Consider the following 24,422-nt stretch of genomic DNA (forward strand, 5'->3'; position numbering starts at 1 on the left):
AGGAGGCATGGACCACTACGCCATGATACTCGTAATGGAAAACTCAGAAAAGTTGCCTTCTTTATTTATACACAAATCATCACAAGCTTTTGCACAACATCCAATTGTTTCATTTTTACTTAATTATAAAAGAATGAATACAAAAACAATCCTAAAAATATTATTATTAGTTTACTTCAAAGAAAATATTTTCAGTAAGCTATTACTCATTCAAACCTGCAGTTATCTGGCTGAAGCCAGGAACTCCACAGTTGGCAGCACATGCGGTTATATAGTGACAATTGGTTTACTTATATCCAAAATCAATTTTCACTAAATCTAAACTAATATTACTTAAATTATCATGAGTACAGATTTAAAAAGAAAGCTCATAAATGAAAGAAATTTATAAAGGCATATATCTTAGAGTCTATATTAAATCTTATAATCAATCATGCATTACTTATCATCACTTTCACCTAGTACTGATTCAATTGTTTTTTGTCTTTTGTTTAAAGACAATGGAAGGGATCAGGATAACTCCGCCTTTCTACAAAGAGAGGGCCTTTGCAAGAAATTTTTTTGTATCTTTACAAACTTTTCTTTCGCTAAATATGAGTGCCAGTAAAGGTAGAAGTTTTTATAAACTGTTTCTTTCCAAAATATAAGTGCAAATGGTAGAAGTTTCAAACCATTTTCTTGTGAGGGCTCACAATGTTTTGTTTCCTTAGAAGATGCCCCATAGGGCCCGGCGCGGTGGCGCAAGTGGTTAAAGGTCCTCGCCTTGCACGCCCGGGGATCCCATATGGGCGCCGGTTCTAATCCCAGCAGCCCTGCTTCCCTTCCAGCTCCCTGCCTGTGGCCTGGGAAGGCAGTCGAGGACGGCCCAACGCTTTGGGACCCTGCACCCGCGTGGGAGACCCGGAAGTGCTCCTGGCTTCGGATCGGCATATTATCGGCCCGGCATATTATCGGCCAGTTGCGCTCACTTGGGGAGTGAATCATCGGACGGAAGATCTTCCTCTCTGTCTCTCCTCTGTATATCTGCCTTTCCAATGAAAAAATAATAAAAATAAATCTTAAAAAAAAAAAAGAAGATGCCCCATATACTTTCTGCTCTACATGATGGGAAGCCAAAGTGCGTAATTTCAAGCAATGCAAGAGTATTTCGGCCCGGGGGCGTGGCCTAGCGGCTGAAGTCCTCACCTTGACCTCGCCAGGATCACATATGGACCGGCATAGCATCAGCCATTGTGCTCACTTGGGGAGTGAATCATTGGACAAAAAATCTTCCTCTCTGTCTTTCCTCCTCTCTGTATATCTGACTTTGTAATAAAAAAAATCTTTAAAAAAAAAGTTTAAGGCTTTATAAACTATTTGTATATTATACATAAACTATTTGTACCTCCATAATTGCCATCAATATCCAAGATATTACCAAGCCATTTCTCAAGGAGAACATTACTTATATTGGGTCAAATTCCAGAACAAAGGTGAGCACCTAAAGGGATGTTTGGGAACAACATGGGCTCGATTGTATGCTTTTAGCTGTGTGTCATTGCCTTAAGTTGCTAGACATCCTTTTACCATAATATGATTGATCAATTTGAGGTATTATATCATTTACAGGAATCATTCCACATTTGTAGAAAAACAAGAACAACAACCTGAGGAGAGTTCTATGAATCAACAGAGAGATGATGGAGTGCCCACAGAATGGGGTGAGGCAGCAATGAAATAATTAGCGACATTCTCTCCAGCCTGGCCATACAGGCAGAAAATGCTCCTAGCCTTGCTTAATTCAAGATCAGTGCTCATCACACACCCATGCCATCCAACCCAATTCCATGGCTTCTCACACAGCTCCATAAGCTCAGACTGCTCAGGTCTGTGTGGGTTGGTGACAGACAGGGTCATCATCACGTACAGTGTTCTGGCTCCAGTGTGGCTTAAGTTCCCTGCAGACAGCAAAGCAAAAGCAGACACAGGCAGAAGCTCGCTCAAATCTCAGCGTCTGTGACACATGTCACCTCCTAGACCCCAGAGAGAAGGGACATGCCTGTGCAGGCACGAGCTGCAGGGATCTCGGTCAAGTCACAGGGTGCCGATATGTGGGCAGAAGCAGCCCGCCATGCCTGGGTCTCCTGCAGAGGCTGCTCACCCTGCAGAGCAGAAGGCCAGCTCAGAGAGCATGTGGCATGCTGCTATGGCTACCACATTGTCGTGGTGCACTTCATGGCAGCATAAGATGGGACATAGTTCTGTGATGCCAGCATCAGTAAAGAGAGGCCACGTTAGAGTGCTCTGATGGGCCCAGAGGAGGTGGCGCTGTGGGGAGCCCCAGGCCTGCACTCTGGGGAGCCAGCCTCTGCCCCAGTTGCTCAGAGAGTCAGGACTTAGAGTCTCAAGTAGCCCTGAGCCACTAGACCTCTTGACCCCATTCCTTACCTGCCCTGGGAAAGGAGCCCAGGAATAAGGCTGGTGTTGGCCGAACCTGTCTGTTCAACCAGCAGCACTTCTGTAGACTTGAATGTACGCATGAGCTCTGTCACCTCTCACCTAATCCTCCATGCCAGATGCAGAGCCCCTGCTGACCCAGCAAGTAGAGATATCCCCTTTGCAGGTATCTGTTGAGTTCAGGGACCAACTCTGGGTCTGCGGGCTGGGAGTTCCCACTGCACACCACTAACCTCACATGAGGTCAGCCAGACCACACTAGGCTGCGTCATGCCAGCTGGCCTCCTCATCCCAGGCTCCTTCACTCTCACTGGCCACCACCTGCCAAGAACCTGGGGCTTGCCAAATTGAGAGCTGGGGTTTGAAACACCAGCTCTGCTCTGCCCTGCACACTGGCTTCTTGCCCACAGCCTAGTTCCTCACCCCAGTGCTCACTGCTTTCCTCCTGCTTCTACAGACCACAAACATCTGTATCACCTGCTCAGCCCCTGCACCCCAGGGATTTCATCAGACCTCTGCTGCTTTCTGTGGTGTGGATGCAGGTTTTGAGTTAACGGCTGGAACCTCGGGACAGCTGCCTGGGGACAGGGCAGAAGGAGGCCAGGGCTTTGTAACCTGCCTGGCTCATCTTGCCAGTGAGTCAGGTGCCTGTCTGGTGGAGTTTCCTGTGGGACTGGGCTGGTGCTGACGTGAGAGGCATCTGTGGCCACGCAGTGCTTTGCAAGGAGTCAGGCCCCAGAGACGCAATCCAAGTCCTGCTGGAGTTGCAGGGCAGAGCAAGGGGCAAGGTGAGGAGCTGGGTGCAGCCAGGCTAGCTCACAGCCATTTGCTGGCAGCCCTGGAGGGACACAGCCTCTGCTCTCCCTCCCCTGCTCCTGTCAGCCCCAGCTGGCTGCTGTGACTTTGCACAGCACCGTGGTGTCCCAGGCCAGCCAACAACTTCTCCCTGCTCTTCCCCAGGCCAGCCCTGAGGTGTGCTGCTGCATCTGGGTTGCTGTGAGATTGGAATTGCCTGGATGGAAGAGGACACTTCTGAGTTGGGGAGCCTTTTTGCTGCTGTGCCCTGGCACCCACTGATATGATACTCAGGCCTTGGTCTCAAAGTGTAGACCCCTTGCCTGCCGCTGCAACATGCACTGCCATAACGCGTGGAAAGTCCGTGGGCACAGTGATGCCACAGAACCGAAAGTCTCCAGCAGCACTGAGCCATCACTGTGTGGCAGATTCCAGCACTGCCGGCAGTGGAGGTCACCTCGCCCTTTGCCCTTGGCGCGGGGAGCACATTACTCCTGTCTGGGCCAAGTCCAAAGCAGGTGCAGGGAGTGGAGCCAGGACCTTCCGAAGATGCCCCTTATGGAACCACAGAGGTGTCCAATGCCTTGTTTGTGAGTTGGGGCAGGGATTAGTGTTCCAATTCGTGGACTGGTGTGTGAGAAAATTAAACTGAGGGAGTTAGACTGAGGCAGCTGAGGAATTGTTGCTACTAAGAAATTAATCCTGGAGGCATGGCCCAGTATCATGGCCTGGCAGCTAAAAGTCCTCAGCTTCAATGCTCCAGGATCCCATATGGGCACTGGTTCTAATCCCAGCAGCCCCACTTCCTATTCTGCTCTCTGCTTATGCCCTGAGAAAGTAGTTGAGAAGGCCCAAAGCCTTGGGACTCTGCACCCATGTGGGAGACCCAAAAGAACTCCTCTCTCCTGACTTCGGATTGGCGCAACACCAATCGTTGCAGTCACTTGGGGAGTGATTCATTGGACAGAAGATACTTCTCTCTGTCCCTCCTCCTTCTATATATATATGACTTTTGAATAAAAATAAATAAATCTTTTTCAAAAAACAGTAGAAAAAAAATTAACCCTAGAGGCATGGTGCAGTGGCATATCAGGTTAAACCACAGCTGCACCCTGATGCTGGGTTCCCATCCCAACTGCTCCACTTCATTATTTTTAATTTGATGTTTAATATTGTCTACAAAGTTGAGAGTGCCTGGGTCTCTTGACCCATGTCCTTAGGCCCAGCACCGCATTTAGTATTGGTTCCTTGGGCCCTGGAGTGGGATTTGGACAGGCCTGTGTCACTTGGCCCGGGTCGTTGGGCCCACCTGCACTGTGGGTTTTGGGTCAGGGAGTTCCTGCTCACAGGTGTCAGTTGGAGCCTGGGTTGGGCTTCCCAAGGCACCAGTGGTGCCAAGGGAAGCTCCCTGGCCACCAAGTGCTACACTGGTGGGGGAGGGGAGGAGTTGCTGTATGGGCTTGCAGGGGTCTGGCTATGGCACAGGTGGAGGCATGCGTGGGAGTGAGGTCTCACGTCCAAGATTGGTGATCTGGCTGTGGTATGAGTGCATGTGTCAGGACTAGGCCTCCTCAGTGGCATAGATGGAGCAGTGGAAAGCATACCCAGATGCACAAGGAGGACATGGCAGCCCACTGGAGCCTGCAGAGGACATCTGATACCATAACAGAGGGAGGAGGGCGCAACAAATTGGACAACTACCCCAGCCAAGTGTTGGCAGCAAATATTTGAGAGAACAGAGACTCTAAGGTTGACTATGCCAGCCAAAGAACATTGGAAGGGATTCTTCATCCTTGGATCGGCAAGATTGACTATCAGAATCTCTTGGGAGACACCTCACAGCATGCATCATATCAGGGACTGTGGGTTGATATCAATTGGCTGTTCCCCATACCCAAGTACTAGAGTAGTTGGGAAGCTGGGTGTGGCTTCCTCCCTTGTCTCCAACCCTTCCCCCAGATTCAGGAAGAAGAAATAGCAAATTTGACAGTGATGGCCACACCCACTTTTCTCTAATCTTTGATTTTTCCCATCCTGATCAAGTATGTAAACATTATCAAAACTACAAAAGGACCCAAAGCCTTGGGACTCTGCACGCACGTGGGAAACCCAGAAGAGGCTACTGGCTCTGTATATCCACCTTTCCAATAAAAAAGAAAAGAAATCTTTAAAGAAAAAGTGATAAAGAGGGCCTGGCACAATAGCCTAGTGGTTGAAGTCCTCATCTTATAAGTACCAGAATCCCATATTGCTGCCGGCTCTAGTCCTGGTAGCATTGCTTCCCATCCAGTTTCCTGTTTGTGGTCTGGGAAAGCAGTCGAGGACAGCCCAAAGCCTTGGGACTCTGCACCCATGAGGGAAGACTCAGAAGAGGCTCTTGGCTCCTGGCTTAGGATCGACTCAGCTCTGGCTGATGCAGCCGCTTGGGGAGTAAATCTCTCTGTCTCTCCTCCTCTGTGTATATCTGACTTTCCAACAAAAATAAAGCAATCTTTACAAAAAAAAGTGACAACAAAAATAAAAAAGAGCACGCAATAATCTTAGAGATGAAGAACTCAATGTCAAATACCAAATATAATGGTATAGTGGGTATAGTGTTATACCCACCATTGTGGTATAGTGGGTAAAGCTGCTGCCTTTGATGCTAGCATCTCATAGGGTGCCAGTTTGTGTTCCGTATATTCCACTTCCAATCCAACTCACTGGAAAAAAAATTGGAACATGACTCAAGTACTTGGGCCCATGCCAAACACGTAGGAAACCCAGAAGACATTTTTGGCTATTGGTTTCACCTTGGCTCTGCCCTGGCCATTGCTGCCACTTGGAGAGTGAACTATCTAATGGAAGATCTCTCCGTCTCTCCCTCTCAAACTCTTTCACAAAGATAAATAAAAAATGCAGCTGAAAGCCTCAGTAGCAGACTGAATGAACAGAAGAACATCTGAACTTGAAGACAGAACACTTGAAATATTCTGGTTAGTTCAGGAGAGGACAAGGAAGAGGATGAAGGGTAAGAGGAGGAAAAAGCGGAAAGAGGCAGAGGGTTAATCAAAAAGGATGTGTCATGAACCTAGCGGCTTCGGGGAGAGGTGAGAGACTGTGTCCTGACTATATCCAACCTTTAAGTCTAGGGACATTCATGTAGGGAATTTAAACATCTAAGGTTGCATGGATTAGCACAGGAAACAGAAGCAAAAATGAAATGTTCACAGTGTTGTGAACTACAAATAATTATGTAAGTATTCATTCAGGGGATTAGTGACAAAGGCATTTGATCAGATGTGTTCCTAAACACTTTTTTTTTTTAAAGATTCATTTTTATTGGAAAGGCAGATATACAGAGAGGAAGAGCTTCTGTCCAATGATTCACTCCCCAGGTGGCTGCAACGGCTGGAGCTGAGCCAATCTGAAGCCAGGAGTCTCTTCCGGGTCTCCCACACGGGTGCAGGGTCCCAAAGCTTTGGGCCGTCCTCCACTGCTTTCCTGGGCCACAAGTAGGGAGCTGGAAGTGAAGCGGGGCTGCTGGGATTAGAACAGGCACCCATATGGGATTCCGGGCATGCAAGGCAAGGACCTTAACCACTGCGCCATCGCGTTGGGCCCATAAACACTAAGTTTTATAATAAAGATACCAATAGGAACCTCAGAAGAAGGCAAAAATAATTATAGAACCAGACAAGCTTTCCCCTAGGTGGGGAAACCTTTGAGCTGAGGACCTGGAGTTTGCAACACAAAGGGCTGGGTGGGGTCATTTCGGAGTGTTGTTGGTTGATTTTCCAAGTGGTGGAAATGACTGCAGCTGGGCCAGACTAAAGCCAGGAACCAGGACCAGAACCCCTCTCTGGGTCTCCCGTGTGGGTTTAGAGGTCCAAGTGTTGCAGGAGTTTTGACCCTGAATGCGGCAGCAACCTCAATTCTTGTCTTGCAGGAAAGAAGAATTTTCATGCGGACACAGTTTAGTTTTAAAGCAAGATTTATTAGAAAGGCTGAGAAGAGAAGACTCCGGTCCTAGCGACGGGAGGGGGTTTTGAGATAGAAAAGACCCTTACCCCCTGCCACAGTGGCAGGAGGAAGAGTAAAAAGACCTTAGTGCTCTGTCATAGTGGCAGGAGGAAAATGAGAACCCGTATTGATGGTGGGGAATGCACCTTTTAAAGGTTTCCCTCAAAGATGTTTCTCCATGAATAAAAAAAATTACTGGTTTCCATGGTACCTGGCCTTGGGACAAAAGGCCACAGAGGTGCCAGACATAGGACATTCTAGGCCTTAGGCAGATGTGTAATTCTTCTTCCTGCTCCCCTTTCAATGATAAAGAGATCAGCCTGAGGCCCTCCCACAATGGCCAGAGATAGTGGCCAATACTTCAGGTGGGTAATTGATATGCTAATAGCACCCCAGTCCCTTGGAAGAGGCGTGCCCTGGTGAATCCAAGACATGGTGGGGAAATTCTCTTTTACTTGGGGACCCAGAATACCCTAACTGCCTACTACCCACTCTAACTCCTCTCTCACAAGCAGTTGGGCTGTCCTCCACTGCTTTCCCAGGCATGTTAGCAGGGAGGTGGATCTGAAATGGAGCAGCCAGGACACCAACTAGAGCCCATATGGGATGCCGGGGTGGGGGTGAGGGATGCACACCATACAGCAGCCCCATGCACTACACTTACAGCCTGGCTTCTGCCTGGTCCATCTACTGTGGCCCTTTGAGTAGTGAGTCAGTGAAGAGAACATTTTCTTCTTTCTCTGCCACTTTCAAATAAATAAAACTACTCTCCTCCCCCAAATGGTTGGTGCTCCCTCCTCTAGGAATTGCAGTGTATTTTAGGAGAATGAGGCCCAATAACACCCATGAAAAACCCCTAAGGCGACTCTGATATCACTTAGCAATTTGCTCAACTGCTTTCTGTGGCAGCAGCATCCCAGTTCGAGTCCGTGTTACTCTACTTTTGACCCAGCTCCCTGCCAAGGTGCTTGAGGAAGCAGGTAAAGATGGGCCAAGTGCTTCCTGCACCCATGTGGAAGACCTGAAGAAGTTCCTGGCTTCAATATGGCCCAGACCCTGCCTCTGTGGCCATTTGAGGAGCGAACCAACAAATAGAAGACCTCTCTCTATAATTCTGCCTTCTGAATAAATAAATAATCCATCAATCTTAGGAAAACAGTGTTGACCTAAGGACTTAATTCTAAGGCACCATCTGGCTCCCTGCTACATACATTACCGGGACCCGTTGATTAGAACGGAAGCAGGACTTAATGACTTATTGGTGTCAGAGCCCACAACAGCACGGCACTTGGCAGGCCACTGAAACAGGTTTTAGAATGAACAACGAATGGATGAAGGAATTCAGTTGCGGAAACTACACGTGCACTTCTGGTGTCGCTAGTCGGCTTTCAAAACAAAAGGGTAGGAGGGATGAGGACCGAGGTTACTTTTCTTTGTTTTCAAGTTTCTGCATCATTCCCCTATTTCCGGCCACTTTAACATACTCCACCGGCAGGGAGAGTCCCCTTGGGTCTATGCGGGCCCGGCCAAACACCGGGATCCCCGACTGCGCAGCCGCGAAACCCCAAACCACTCCCCGGGCACTCGCGACTCCGGCGCGCCTGCGCACTCGGCGAAGCCCCAGGCGTGCGCGGGAAGCTGGGCCGAGTCCGCCAACGATTGGTTGCCGCGGCGGATGCCCACCCACCGAGACGCAGCGCTGGTTGCTGATTGGCTGTGTGAGGCGAGGTCGGGCCGCCGCGCTCTGGGTGTGTGAGGGGAGGCGGGAAACAGCTCGGTGGGCGCAGGCTGGCGCGGGCACCTGAGCCTGGATCTGGGAACGTTTCGCCATGGCGGTGCAGCCGAAGGAGACGCTGCAGCTGGAGAGTGCGGCCGAGGTCGGCTTCGTGCGCTTCTTCCAGGGCATGCCGGAGAAGCCGGCCACCACGGTGCGGCTCTTCGACAGGGGCGACTTCTACACGGCGCATGGCGAGGACGCGCTTCTGGCCGCCCGGGAAGTGTTCAAGACCCAGGGGGTCATTAAGTACATGGGGCCGTCAGGTGAGGCGCGGGAGGACGCCGCCTGGAGTGGGGACCCGGCTTCCTTTGTCCCGTCCCCCCAGCTCAGCGGACCCGGGGCCCGCCCCTTCAGCCGCTCGGGAACGGGACTCCGCGCGCTCGCCCAGTGTTTGCCTGTGCTAAGGTGTTACCACTTTGCTTTTCAGCTCTGACCGCCGGTTTCCCACAGATCATGGGAGGCTGAGTAGGGGGGAGATGTGGCAGTTTGTCCTTTTCTGTCACCCGTATGACTGTCCACGAGACCCTCCCTCCAGGTTCTCGCTTGAGGAGGGGTGTTGTGGCCTCGGAGTCGGGCCCGTGTGCTCTGGATTCGAATTTCCCGTTGTTGACGGAGTGACCTTGGGCAGGCCTGGGAAGCCGAGCATCCGAGCATCTGGAGCCTGTTGCCCGCAGGCAGGCGGCCTTCTGGGGCACGCCCACCACACCGGAATCCTCCTGTGTGGGCTGTACCTGTGCCAGATAGCGGCTGTTCAACCCTTTCCTGGCCGGCGCGCGGTGGCTTTGGCTTTCAGTTGTATATAAAATAAAGGGCGCTCCAGGGGATTCCAGAAGTTGGGAAGAGGGGGTTCTGGGCCAGACATGCAGATGGAATGTTCTTGACAAAAGTTGCTTCTGAATTGGAGCTTCCTGTCACTTTTTGGGCGCCGAAGGACGCCGAGTTTAGGGTTGGAGGGCTTTAGAGCTGTGTAGAGAGAGGGTGGCTGAAGATCTCACGTGCCTCCTGGAATTTAGACTGAAATAAAGTAGATTGTTATTCTGGTGCAGAAAAATGGCGGATGGGGATGTCAGCGCAGGTGTCCTAATGTTGGGAGCTTTTGTGCTGCAGACAGCGAGCGGCTCAAGACTGCTCATTAACCTCAAGGTGTTGGATCACTTAGAATGGACTGTAGCGTGGCAGGCGGTTTAGAAGGGGGCTCAGAGTAGAGGTTTGAGATCAGCTTCATAGTTGGTGAGTGTCTAGGTTGCTTTCCCAAACATTAACATTTTTAAGTTGTTTTCATCCACTTGAAAGGCAGAGAGAAATAGAAACAGAGAGATCTTCCATTTTCTGCTTCACCCCCCAAAGTTGCAGCAACCAAGGCTGGGCCAGGCAGCGGCAGCTTGGGCTCCATCCAGGTCTCCGCATGAGTGCAAGGGTCCAAACACTTGAGCAGTGTCTGCTGTCCCCCAGGATGCATTAACCAAGCCGGAGCCGGACAGGCAACACTGTGATGTGGGGTGTGGGCGTAGCCAATAGCCACCTGTCCCTGGGCCCACATGCCTGATTTGCAATTTTAGAAATTATACAATACTGGGGCCCAGCGTCTTGGCCTAGCGGCTAAAGTCCTCGCCTTGAATGCGCCAGGATCACATGTGGGAACCTGTTCTAATCCCGACGGCCCTGCTTCCCATCCAGCTCCCTGCTTGTGGCCTGGGAAAGCAGTCAAGGATGGCCCAAAGCTTTGGGACCCTGCACCCATGTGGGAGACCCGGAAGAGGTTCCTAGTTCCCGGCTTTGGATTGGCGCAGTATCGGCCTTTGCGCTCACCTGGGGAGTAAATCATGGGATGGAGGATCTTCCTCTCTGTCTCTCCTCCTCTGTATATCTGACTTTGTAATAAAAAAAAATAAATCTAAAAAAAAAAAAAAGAAATTTTATAATCCTGGTTCCCATTGCTGTCCTGTCTCAGTGTTCAGTTTAGAATAGTTTTTAGCAAGGCGAACCTCTGAAAATACTTGTATGTATTTGTATGATTTTTCTGTCTTTTTAGAACTTGTTTTGTTTAAAGCTTTTTTTTTTTAATTGGAAAAGCAGATATACAGAGAGGAGGAGAGGCAGAGAGGAAGATCTTCCATCCATGATTCATTCCCCAATCTGCCGGTGCTAAGCCGATCAGAAGCCAGGAGCCAGAATCCTCTTTGGGGTCTTCCACAGGGGTGCCAGGATCCCACAAGACTTTGGGCCGTCCATGACTACTTTCCCTCTCGGTAATGTAGAGCCTGAGAACATAGGTGTTGTCCTATGGAGCTGAATCCCTGCTACTTACATGGTAGGTCCACCCCGAGTTCTGACTTCCTGGCCCAACCTTGGCTGTGGTGGGCACGTGGGGGAGTGAAACAGCTGGGTGGGCATCTCTTCATGGACTGCCTTGCTGATCCTCTGTCCTCCAAATAAATAAATGAAAATATTGAGCCATGTACCATGGTTCTCCAAAACTGGAAATGACGAAATGCCACTGAAGATTGTTTATGATGCATGTTGATGTAACGCTGCTGACACTTTCTTGGGAGGACTCTTTCATGTTAACTTTATGCCATGTTGGTAAAGAGTTAAGAAAGTTTTGCTGCCGGGTTTCCCCACAGCTGTTTAGGCTGAGAAGGCTTGCTGTCGTCCCTGGAGAGCATGCAGGCTCTGATGAGGTGCCTGATGACTGTCACGTTCTTCTGGGGCTCCTGAAAGCCATGGGTACACCAGCGTGATGTCTCCTTGCATTTGAGCTGTCACGGGGGAAGGACAGATGGGTGGTTGTGCAGCCTGTTGCTGTATGCTGGGAGGAATGTGTCATGCTTCCAGCTAAGCAGTGCTTGCTGCAAGTGGATGGATGCCACGGGCGTGTATGGTGGTTCTCTGAGCTTGAACACTGGTGAACTTGGAGGCATTGTATGCACTTACTGTTTTTTTGTGAAATGATTTATGTCAAAAGGAGGCTGGAAAGCAAAAATATGGGTTTGAGTTGGTACTGTTTTTTTGCTTTGTTTTTGAGATTTCGCAGGTTTGTGAAATGCATGGAAATCATGGTTATTCTGAATTTGAGCTTGAAATGGGCAAAGGTGATAAAGTTATGGTATTGGTAAGAATAAGGAGAGGTAGTACTCTTACATACTACCAGGAGGGGTTCAAGCTTTCTGGATTGAAGATTAGTGGTGTAATAATCCTTAAAGATCTTCATAGATTAACAAAGAATCAGTATAATTCTGTAGAAAGGAAATACCAACCATAAACTCTATAGGAGATGTTTAAATGCCTGATGAATGTGTGAAAATGTGCTCAAGTTAAAACCGAAGTATAAAAAATTATTTATAATGTATCATAAGAATGATTAAATTGCAAAAATGCTGGCAGATGCTGAGAATTGGCAAGGGTGTGGCTCCTGGGTCACTCAGGCACAACTGGTGGGAGTACAGATTGGTTGTGGTTACCTTGGCAAACTGTTAGTAAGTGCTTGCTAAAGCTGATTGTGCACGTACATAGCCCCTGGCCCGGTAGTTCTTGTTAGCAGTGGAATACAGACCCAGCAGAAATGCATATGTGTGTATTTACTAAAAGAAAAGTGTAACAGTGTCGGTAGCCCCAATCTGGAAACCACCTAAACGCCCATCAGCGGTAAAACAGATAAGTAAACTGTTTATTCACACTGTAGAATAAAAAGCCAGGATTAAAAAGAGAGCTGTTGTTTGATACTGGCCTATAAAAACAAGAATAGCAGAAGTAGTTACTTACATTACGAGGAGTTGTAGCGTAATTGCCCTTCTTGGGGAAAGCAATGAAAGACGAGCTGGGAAGGGCCCAGGAAGAGAAGTGGGGGCAGGTGCTGTAGTACAGTACATCAGGCTGCCGTTTGGGATGTGGACATTTCTGGTCAGTACCAGAGTGCTGGGTACTCTGCTTCCAGTCCAGATTCTCATTCATGCTTGCTGGAGACATCAGTTGGTATCCCAGCTGTGGGGCCCCTGCCATCTGTGTGGGAGACTCAGGTGGAATTCCAGGCTTCTGACTGCTGCCTGACCCTGCTACGGCCATTGCAGCTGTATAGGGAGTTTAGGGAGTGAACCAGCGGTGGAAAATCTGTTACTCTGCCTTGTAAATAAACTACCAGAAAATGGTGCCCCTTAATTAGGAGTTTCACTGTTTGGTATTTATGCTAAGGGAATAATCAGATTCCTGAACAAACTCAAAATCAAAAATGAGAGCATCTTGTTATTTTTAGTAAAATTACAGTCTAAATCTGAGAAGAATCTAGGATCATCTGTTTATATTCATTGTGATATTTTTCACAATGGCCTTGATCTGAAATGGCCTAAGTACTTATTGCTGAACATATGGATAAAGCAATGTAGCATAGATGAACAGTGGAACATTGCTGAGCCCTAAAAAGAAATTCTAAAGTTTGTGACCACCCAGATGGCATTGTACTAAGTGAAAACATTGCATGGTCTCGATTCAAATGCGCATACTTTTTTTAAAAAAAAAGATTTATTTATTTATTTATTATTGGAAAGGCAGATATACAGAGAGGAGGAGAGACAGAGAAGAAGATCTTCTTTCCCATGATTCACTCCCCAAGTGACTGTAACGGCCAGTGCTCTCCTGAGGTGCGCTGATCAGAAGCAAGGAGCCAGGGACCAGGAGTTCTTCCGGGTCTCTCACACAGGTGCAGGGTCCCAAGGCTTTGGGCCATCCTCAACTGCTTTCCCAGGCCACAAGCAGGGAGCTGGATGGGAAGTGGGGCTGCTGGGATTAGAACCAGCGCCCATATGGGATCCTGGCACATGCAAGGTGAGGACCTCAACCACTACACTGTCACGCCGGGCCCTAAATGTGCATTCTTTTTTTTTTTTAAAGATTTATTTTTATTATTTTTTATTGGAAAGGCAGATATACAAAGAGGAGAGACAGAGAGGAAGATCATCCGTCCAATGATTCATTCCCCAAGTATCGGGGTCCCTCGTCCTGCGAGTAAGACCCCGATACGGTAAAGATTCTTAAAAAAGTTTATTGGTCAAGACTTCAAGCGTTGTGTCAAAGTGAAAGCAGTTACAGCACATGTAAGATTTATTACAGTAAAGCAAAAGCAGCCTAGTGCTAGCTAGCAATAGCCTTGAAGTGATAGCGATAGCTCTAGCTCTAGCCTTGAAGTGCGCCTGGGAGAATCTCCTCATTAACTATTTTCCACCCAGACTTTTTTACATTACACAAACCAATCCATACACAGTTCCTCACATCATGTGATAAGCACACCAATCATGACTTAGGTCACGTAGCTTCCCTGCGTGCTCGGCCCAATCCTTAGTAACTTCCCAAAACCTGTTTACCTCCTTTGTGCCCTGAAGCAGTGGTCAACAAGCGCCATCTTTGAGGTGCGGCTCCGCTCTCCACACCCAAATGAGCACAACAGGCCGATGCTATGCCAATCCGAAGCCAGGAGCCTCTTCTGGGTCTCCCACGCGGGTGCAGGGTCTCAAAGCTTTGGGCCGTCCTCGATTGCTTTCCCGGGCCACAGGCGGGGAGCTGGAAGGGAAGCAGCGGGGCTGCCGGGATAGAACTGGTGCCCATATGGGATCCCGGGCGTGCAAGGCGAGGACCTTAACCACTGCGCCACCGCGCCGGGCCCTAAATGTGCATTCTTAACAAGTCAAATACAGGGCCCGGGTGCTGTGGCATAGCAGCTAAAGTCCTTGCCTTGAATGCGCCAGGATCCCATATGGGAACCTGTTCTAATCCCGGCAGCTCCACTTCCCGTCCAGCTACCTGCTTGTGGCCTGGGAAAGCAGTTGAGGACAGCCCAAAGCTTTGGGCTCCTGCTCCTGCTTGGGAGACCCAGAAGAAGTTCCTGGATCCTGGCTCCGGATCGGCATAGCACCGGTCATTGTGCTCACTTGGGGAGTGAATCATTGGACAGAAGATCTTCCTCTCTGTCTCTCCTCCTCGCTGTATATCTGGCTTTGTAGTAAAAATAAATAAATCTTAAAAAAAAAAAAAAAAAGTCAAATAAAGAGGAGCAGACCAGAGGTTGTCAGGGTCAGGGAGAGCCATGAGCAGAGCCAGGCATCTAAGGGTGTGCAGTTGTGTAGGATGAGTAAGTGTAAGGTTCTCATGTGCAGTTAACATTATGTACTGGAAATTTGAGTAGATTTTAGGTGCTCTGACACACCCCTACGTGACCGTAGTGATCATTTCACTATGGCTATCAAAACATGCCATGTGCATTAAATATGCATGATTTATAAAGACCAGAGTTGAGTTCCCTAGGTAATGTCAGTAATCACTGGAATTTTTCTGCCTGTGTCCTACCAGGGCACTAACATCCCATATTTCTTCTGCCAGCTTCGCTTCAGCTCCTCTGCCCCAGCGTCTTCCTCATGTCCTTTGTTTAGGCTGCTGCTGGGACTCAGACAATTGTTCCATTGTTCCTCAGCTTTGCTGCCAGCTAGCCTCAGCTCTCCTTCCCTATTGCATAACCATTTTCCTGTGCATTTGGCCTCCATACCTGAGAGCTGGTCTTCAGAGCCTTGCAGCTCCGCGTGGAAGAACTGGAGCATTGGCATTGCCAGGCTGTGCGTAAGGCCCCTCTGCTAGTGGCTACTGAGGTGTGGTTCCTGCACGTGCGAGGGTCCCTCAGGAGTGCAGTGCCTTGACGGCTTCCCCACCCTCCATGCAACCCCAGCCTTGCCATTTTGCCCTGCAAAGCTCTAGCCGTAGCTCTGTTCTCTGACTATAGAACTCTGTTTTCTGACTGCCGACCTATACTATATTTAAAATATTATACCACATGGATTGAAATAATCCATATAAAGAGTTCATTTACGTCACATCTGCTTGCAGTGGTATTGAGTATATTCAGAATTGAGCAGCCACCACAATTGTAAATTGTGGATTATGTCACTTTAGGAGAAACCTTACACCATGACCAATTACTCTGTTTTATCTTTATATGTGTGTGTGTGTGTGTGTATTCCAGAATTTTTCATTGCACTCTGTACATCCGCTGGAGCAGAGAATTATGTTCACTGTTTTGTGCCCTTCAGAATCCCTAGAGTTGAAGAGCCAGTTTGTTGCGTGAATACGTGATTGGGAGGATGTTCAGCTTGGAGAAGCCTGTTGTTGATGCACAACAAATTCTCAAATAAATAACGAGTTTTGTTTTTATTTTTTAGGAGCAAAGACTCTGCAAAGTGTTGTGCTTAGTAAAATGAATTTTGAGTCTTTTGTGAAAGATCTTCTTCTAGTTCGTCAATATAGAGTTGAAGTTTATAAAAATAGAGCTGGAAATAAGGCGACCAAGGAGAATGATTGGTATTTGGCTTTTAAGGTAATTGTCTTCCTTCTTAATGGTCTTAATTAGGGGTGGAAAAAACTGGAAGTGTGAATAATTCAGCCGTGTATTAATTGTCACTAAATGCTGATTAATATATTACTGGTGGAGCTGTTACAGAGCTGCGATGTCTTCTGGTCGGGTTGAGTTTGTGGTGAGGGGGACAGTGCTCGTGGCCTGTAATCTCAGGATTTGAGTCAGTTCCAGATGGCATAGTCCCCCTGAACTCATGGCTCCCTATTGGTTAGGGGTAAGAGTATCTCTGGACCTACTGTTTTGTCCTCACCACTTGAGTGCATGCTGGCCTTCCTGTTGGCATACCTCTGGCCTCTGCAGTAGCACTGTTTATCTGTTCATGGCACACTTGAAGGTTTGGGAAAATACAACTGCAAAGTGAGATGGTATTGATGAAACAAACTCTGTAACATACAGTGATGCTATGCTTTTGAACTGTTCACGTAGGCATTTGTCATTATCTGGGAATTTAACTTTTCTTTCATTTGTCTTACTGTACCAGTTAGGATCTCTTACACAAAAGATGTCCTGTGGCAACTGGATTTACTCCCCAAGTACTCTCTTCTCTCCCTTTCCTAACAGAATATATGCATTTCCTGTCCCACTGTTTGCCTTGGCCATATGACTAGGAATGTTAGTCGATATGTGAGCAAAGGTTTGACATACAAAGGTGTCCAGAGTTTATGGGAAATATGATATGAAAACACAGTGCATGGGTACAAAAATATTTGGCATCAAAATAAACTTTAATTTCGTTTTTCATGAACTTTTGGAAAAAAAAAAAGAAAAATAAAATAATCCCCAAGTATTCTAAAAGTAATTGGAAAAGAAGGGAGGATACTTTTATAGAAAATATAATAATAACCAACAAGGCATATAATTACAAGCACTTACTTTTTTTTTTATTGTTAATAACATTGTATTATGTGATACAGTTTTATAGGTACTGGGATTCCCCCCACCCCTCCCACAACCCTACTTTTAATAAGAAAGCATTTTATTATTAGCAAAATTCATCCTCGTTGGCATGATTCTTGTCTGCTAGTAAAATTTGAAAGTATGTTCAGCAGTTAATTAGAACTTTTCTTTATTTTTCTCTTAGGCTTCTCCTGGCAATCTTGCCCAGTTTGAAGATATTCTGTTTGGTAACAATGATATGTCAGCTTCCATTGGTGTGGTGGGGGTCAAGATGTCTGTAGTTGATGGTCAAAGGCAGGTTGGAGTTGGGTATGTGGATTCCCTCCAGAGGAAGCTAGGACTGTGTGAGTTCCCTGATAATGACCAGTTCTCCAACCTCGAGGCGCTCCTGGTTCAGATTGGACCCAAGGAATGTGTTTTACCAGGAGGAGAGACTGCTGGAGACATGGGGAAACTGAGGCAGGTAAGAGAATCAAGTCCAGGGATAGAGGAACATGTAGGCTTGGGAAGGGCTCTGTCCTGGACTTAGACTCAGGGCAAAATAATTTAAAAGTCTTTTTAAAAATTTGGTTGGAATGTTTTATTTGGGGCAATGTATTTTGCATAAACTTTGTATCTGTGGAAGAACATTAGAAGGATTACTTGTGTGAGACTTATTCTGCATTGGTTTCCCTGCCCTTGTTCTCTCCCTTCCTCCCCCTTCTTTGTTAAAGGAATACTTGTTACATTAGATGTTATTGGAATCAGTGTGTGTCTATCAAAGGAGATACAATGTCTTAGGACTATTTTTTGATAGCAAAGCATGATGGCCGTTTCTCACTAGGTAGTGTCTAAAGCAGTTTTCTGTTTCTCTGAGGAGTTTTTACTGTTGAGACTGGTTTTGAATCTTTGTGCATGCAGCTTCAAATTTCAGTGACAGAATTTAAGGTTTTTTCTTTTAATTTTTTTTAGAGAATTTATTTATAGATTTATAGAGAGAAGGAGATACAGAAAGATCTTACATTCACTGGCTCACTCCCCAAGTGGCCAGAATGGCTAGAGCTGAACCAATCTGAAGCCAGGAGCAAGGAGCTTCATCTGGGTCTCCCATGCAGGTGCAGAATCCCAAGGCTTTGGGCCATCCTCTACTGCTTTCCCAGGCCACAGGCAGGGAGCAGAAAGGGAAGTGTAGCATGTGGGATACAAACCGGCACCCATATTTGATCCTGGTGTGTGCAAGGCAAGGACTTTGGCCACTAGACTGCCATGCTGGGCCCAATTTTTAAGTTTAAAAATCTGTTAAAAATCGTGTATTGTGAAAGATTTTAGTGTAGGTTCACTTGTTGTCACTTTGTTGGTGTTGCAGTTTTCCTTTTCTTATAGTGATTGAAAATATTTCTTACAGGTTATTCAGAGAGGAGGAATTCTGATTACAGAAAGGAAGAAAACGGACTTTTCTTCTAAAGACATTTATCAGGACCTCAACAGGTTGTTGAAAGGCAAGAAGGGAGAGCAAACAAATAGTGCTGTTTTGCCAGAAATGGAGAATCAGGTGTGTGGATTACAAACGTGCATTGATTTATACTTTACAATAGTGAATTTAGATTTTTTAAAGATTTATTTATTTTTTTCTTTTATTTGAAAGACAGAATTTACAGGAAGAGGAGAGATAAGTGAGAAAGCTCTTCCATCCACTGGTTCGCTCCCCAAATGTTCACTCCCAAACAGCCAGAGTTGAGCCAGTCCAAACTGAGAGCCAGGAGTTTATTCCCAGCCTCCTGCATGGATGCAGGTCCAGCATTTGGGCTATCCTCCACTGCTTTCCCAGGCCATAAGCAGGACTCTACATCAGAAGTGGTGTAGCTGGGACTTTACTGGCACCTGTATGAGATATTGGCACTGCACGTTGGAAGAGTAACCAATGATACCTCTTGGCCGGCCCCAATAGCGACTTTTTTTTTTTTTTTTTGATTAAGATGAATTCATTTGAAAGATAGAGTTACAGAGAGAGAAATGGAAAGAGGGAAGGAGGGAGAAAAGGAGAGAGAGGAAGAAAAAGAAAGAAAAAAGTGCTCTGTCTGCTGGTTCATTCCCTTGATGGCTGCAAAGGCCAAGTCTGGGCCAGTTCAAAACTAGAAGCCAGGAGCGCAGGGGCCAAGGACTTTAACCATTTTCTGTTACTTTCTGAGCCATATCAGCAGAGAGCTGGAACTAAAGTGGAGCAGCTAGGATTTGAACTGGAGCCCATATGGGACGCCAGAATTACAAACAGGGACTTTGTGTGCTTTGCCACAGCACTGGTCCTATAACTTAATTTTTTTTTTAAAGATTTATTTTTATTATTTTTTTATTGGAAAGGCAGATATACAGAGAGGAAGAGACAGAGAGGAAGAGTGAGCACAACGGGCCCATGCTATGCCGATCCGAAGCCAGGAGCCTCTTCCGGGTCTCCCATGCAGGTGCAGGGTCCCAAAGCCTTGGGCCGTCCTTGACTGCTTTCCCAGGCCACAGGCAGGGAGCTGGACGGGAAGCGGGGCTGCTGGGATAGAACCGGCGCCCATATGGGATCCCGGGCGTGCAAGGCGAGGACCTTAACCACTTGCGCCACCGCGCCAGGCCCTATAACTTAATTTTTAAAACTGAACATAATGCCATAACTAGCCTCTTGAAGTCTAGAAGAATCTTGAAGACCTGGAGGCCCCTCAGACTTCCTTACAATCACTACTCCACCAGGCTTGGGTCTGACCTCAATGTAGATCAGTTTCACTGTTTTTGTATTTTCTGTGAGTGGAATAGATAATTTTCTTTGCTGACTTTTCATTCAGTATTACGTTTGTAAGATTTATCTGATTGTGGAGTATAGTTTGGATTCACTGGTCAGATTTATTTTTGCCAAGTACTCTACAGTATAGATGTGGCAGAATTTACCCATTTCATTTATTTTGTTAAAATTATGACTTATCTACATTTTTTTAAGGAATTTTTTTTTTTTAATTGGCAAGTCAGATATACAGAGAGGAGGAGAGACAGAGAGGAAGGTCTTCTATCTGCTGATTCACTCCCCAAGCGGCTGCAGTGGCTGGAGCTGAACAAATCTGAAGCCAGGAGCCAGGAGCCTCTTCTGGGTCTCCCACTCAGGTGCAGGGTTCCAAGGCTTTGGGCTGTCCTTGACTGCTTTCCCAGGCCACAAGCAGGGAGCTGGATGGGAAGCGGGGCTTCCAGGATTAAAACATTTGCCCAGATGGGATCCTGGTGCGTTCTAGGTGAGGACTTGAGCCATTGGGCTACCCTTCCAGGCCTGGTTTCTTTTCTTTTTTTTTTTTTTTTTTTTTAAGATTACTTTTATGTTATTTTTCTATGTAAATTTTATTTTTATTTTATTTTTTTAAAATGATTGCATGTTGGATCAGGATGGAAATGGTCAAGGTTTAGGGAAAATTGGTTGTACACGTTGCTTCCAAATTTGCTCTTTCTTGTTGTTTCTAGGGGAAGTGGGAGAGACAAAGGGGAAAACCACTCATGACTTGCCACAAGTCCTAGTACCCAGGGATGAGGAACTGCCTACAAGTGTGTTTTAAAAACTACAGTTTATCTTAGTGATGGTAGAAATCTTATATATTTTTTTCTTCTTAATTTTAGGTTGCAGTTTCCTCGTTGTCTGCAGTTATTAAGTTCTTAGAACTCTTATCTGACGATTCTAATTTCGGACAGTTTGAGCTGACTACTTTTGATTTCAGCCAGTACATGAAGTTGGATATTGCGGCAGTCAGAGCCCTTAACCTTTTTCAGGTAAAAAAGTGGATTTTGAAAAATGTTTTCTTGAATATGTTGAAGTCTGTCACTAAAGCAACTTAAACATTTTGAAATTGTTATATTTAGAATATAAAGCAGTGGTTTCTTTTAATGATTTATTTTATTTGAAACAGTTACAGAGGGGTGGGGGATAAATCTTCCATCCACTGATTCATTCCTCAAGTGGCGACAACTGCTTGGCCAGGCTGAAGCTACTGGCCAGAAATATTCTGGTTTCCTCATATGTGGCAGGGGCCCAAGCATTTGAGCCATCTTATGCCACTTTCCCAGGCACATTTGTAGCAAGATGACACAGAAGTATAGCTGCCAGGAGTGGAAGTGCCACCCATATAGGGTGCCAGCATTTCACTTGTTAGCTTAACGTGCTATATCACGGTGTTGAACCCAGTATATATATATAATTTTCCCACCTTCGAAGATTTATTTACTTGAAAGGCAGAGACAATAGAGAAATTGATAATTTGATCTGCTTGCTCATTCCTCAGATGGCTGCAGCAGGCTTGTCTGGACCTCTCGAAAAGTGAAAACCAGAAACTGTTATGGCAGGGGCCCAAGCCCTTTTGGCATTTCTACTGTCTTTCTTTCTTTCTGTCTTTTTTTTATTAGTCAAAGTCAGATATACAGAGAGGAGGAGAGATAGAGAGGAAGATCTTCCATCAGATGATTCACTCCCCTAGTGAGCGCAGCGGCCAGTGCTGTGCCGATCCAAAGCCAGGATCCAGGAACTTATTTCTGGGTCTCCCACACGGGTACAGGGTCCCAAGGCTTTGGGCCGTCTTCGACTGCTTTCCCAGGCCTCAAGCAGGGAGCTGGATGGGAAGTGGAGCTGCCAGGATTAGAACTGGTGCCCATATGGGATCCCACGGTGTGTTCAAGGCGAGGACTTTAGCTGCTAGGCCACACCGCTGGACCCTTTGCTGTCTTTCCAAGTGCATTAGCAGGAAACTGTAGGCTGGGGGTCTTCCATGTGGGTGCGTGGACCCAAGCACATGGTCAACACTCCATTCCCAGGCCATTAGTAGAGAGCTCAGTGGAAAGTAGGTGCTCATATCAGATGCTGGTGCTGCAGGCAGAGGGGTAACTTGCTATGCCCTGGTACTGGCTTATATATCTATAGCTGTATCTATCTATCTATGGATATGTAGATATATACATACATAAATAGATAGATACATATATAGATAGATAGATGTAGCTCTATAAAGGATTTATCTTTTTGTTTGAAAGGCAGATTTCAGAGTGATCTTCCGTTTGCTGGTTTATTCTGCAAATGGCTGCAACCCCCTCAGCTGTTTCCTGGTCCCCCTTGGGCATGCAGCATCCTAAGACCCTGGATGCTACCCACCCAGGCCATAAGCAGGGAGCTGGTTATGAAGTGGAGTAGCCAAAATGTAAACTGGGAGATATATGGGTTGCTGGCGCTACAGGTAAAGGATTAGCCTACTGTGTCTGCTTGCCAGCATGGACTTGACCTCTATATTATTTAAAAAATTTTTTGGGCCCGGCGGTGTGGCCTAGCGGATAAAGTCCTTGCCTTGAACGCGCCGGGATCCCATTTGGGCGCTGGTTCTGATCCAAGCAGCTCCACTTCTCATCCAGCTCCCTGCTTGTGGCCCGGGAAAGCAGTTGAGGACAGCCCAAAGCCTTGGGACTCTGCACCCGTGTGGGAGACCCAGAAGAAGTTCCTGGCTCCTGGCTTTGGATCGGCATAGCATTGGCCTTTGCACTCACTTGGGGAGTGAATCTCCGGATGGAAGATCTTCCTCTCTGTCTCTTCCTCTCTGTATATCTGACTTTCCAATAAATAAAAACAAATCTTTAAAAAAAATATTTTTTCTTCTTTGGGCATCAGAGATACAGAAAGACATAAACAGAAAATTCTCATTATTGATTTCCCCAGAAATGTCTGTAATGGTTGGGGTTGAGCCAGTAATTTAGTCTACATCTCCCATATGTGTGGCAGGAACACAAGTGCTGTCCCAGGGTGCACATTACCAAGAAGCTAGACTCTGGTGAAGGTAGGACTTGAATTCAGACATTTCTGAAATGGTAGGATATGGTTATCTTGCATTGACTTAACTGCAAGGCCATACAGGTATGCTAAATTTCATACATGAATAATTCTTTAAAATTGCATTTGGAAGGGTCTCTTTTGGCTTAGGAGTTAAAGTGCTAGTTTAAAACAACCACGCACCCTCTGAGAGTGAGTTTGATTCCTGGCTGTGATTCCCAGTTGCATCTTCCTGCTAGGGCAGAAACTGGGAAGCCGCAGATGCTAGCTTGAGTGGCTGGGTTTCTGTCTCCCACCTGGATTAGATTCCAGTCTCAGCTCCCATGCCCCTGCTAGGGCCCAGCCAGAGCCAGCCACTGCAGGGATTTAGAGTGAACCAGGAGATGGGAGATTGCTGTTCTTGCCTCTGTCACACTCTTTCTCTCTGTCTCAAATTTTGCCAAACCAAGTTTAAAAGATGAATATTTGGAGATAGTATATGACTAAGCAGTGCATTTGAATTGATTTTGCTTCAGCAGTGATGCACAGTTAAAAATAGAGATTGGTTGAAAATTGATGTTAGCAAGAGAAACTGCTGTGGAAAATTTCCACTCAATATTGGAAGAATATAATGTGATACTGTTTGCACAATGACTGAATCCTTTGTATGCTGTGAAAATGTTTCTCCAGTGAGTGTGCCACTGCTGTTATTGTTCACTTCTCAGGGCTCTGTTGAAGATACCAGTGGCTCCCAGTCCCTGGCTGCATTGCTGAACAAGTGCAAAACCCCTCAAGGACAGCGACTGGTCAACCAGTGGATTAAGCAGCCTCTGATGGATAAGAACAGAATAGAAGAGAGGTATACTAACGGATATTTTTTCAACTTTAAACCCTTTGCAGTTATTCCTTGATTATACAGTGTATTCTCATGAGTCATTTTCACCTATGTTTAGCATTTTACTATGCAGATTGATTTCTGCTTAATTTGTTTTTGTTTTTACTGGAAAGGCAGAGTTGCAAAGAGAAGGAGACTCAGAAAAAAATCTTCCATTTGCTGAATCGCTTCCCAAGTGGCTGCAATGCCTGGTGGTGAGCCAATCCAAAGCCAGGAGCATCTTCCAGGTTGTCCATGTGGGTGTGGGGTCCCAAGAGCTTAAGCCATCCTCTGCTGCTTTCCAGGCCATAAGCAGGGAGCTGGATGGGAAGGGGAGCAACCAGGACTTGAACTGTAGTCCATACGGGATGCCAGTGCATGCAAGATACTACTTTTTAAGTATTTACATTTTTTTCCTGTAGAACAGTAAAATTTTATTAAGTAATTACAAAGCACCATGAGCTTGAGA

General features: G+C 46.6%; 1 protein-coding gene across 1 annotated transcript in view; it reads left to right on the top strand.

Moving 5' to 3' along the window:
- The first annotated feature begins 8,989 nt into the window (after positions 1-8,989).
- The window catches only part of MSH2 (mutS homolog 2), a 65,132-nt gene continuing 49,699 nt past the window's right edge, over positions 8,990-24,422 (top strand). Inside the window, exons 1-6 of the mRNA XM_040993692.1 lie at positions 8,990-9,273; positions 16,207-16,361; positions 17,482-17,760; positions 18,682-18,828; positions 20,916-21,065; positions 23,805-23,938. Coding sequence (XP_040849626.1) covers positions 9,063-9,273; positions 16,207-16,361; positions 17,482-17,760; positions 18,682-18,828; positions 20,916-21,065; positions 23,805-23,938 — 1,076 coding nt within the window. The 5' untranslated portion in view covers positions 8,990-9,062. The remainder of the gene's footprint in view (positions 9,274-16,206; positions 16,362-17,481; positions 17,761-18,681; positions 18,829-20,915; positions 21,066-23,804; positions 23,939-24,422) is intronic.

Source organism: Ochotona curzoniae, unplaced genomic scaffold (genome assembly GCF_017591425.1).
Source record: "Ochotona curzoniae isolate NIBS_2020 unplaced genomic scaffold, NIBS_Ocur_1.0 contig_883, whole genome shotgun sequence".
Classification (NCBI taxonomy): domain Eukaryota; kingdom Metazoa; phylum Chordata; class Mammalia; order Lagomorpha; family Ochotonidae; genus Ochotona; species Ochotona curzoniae.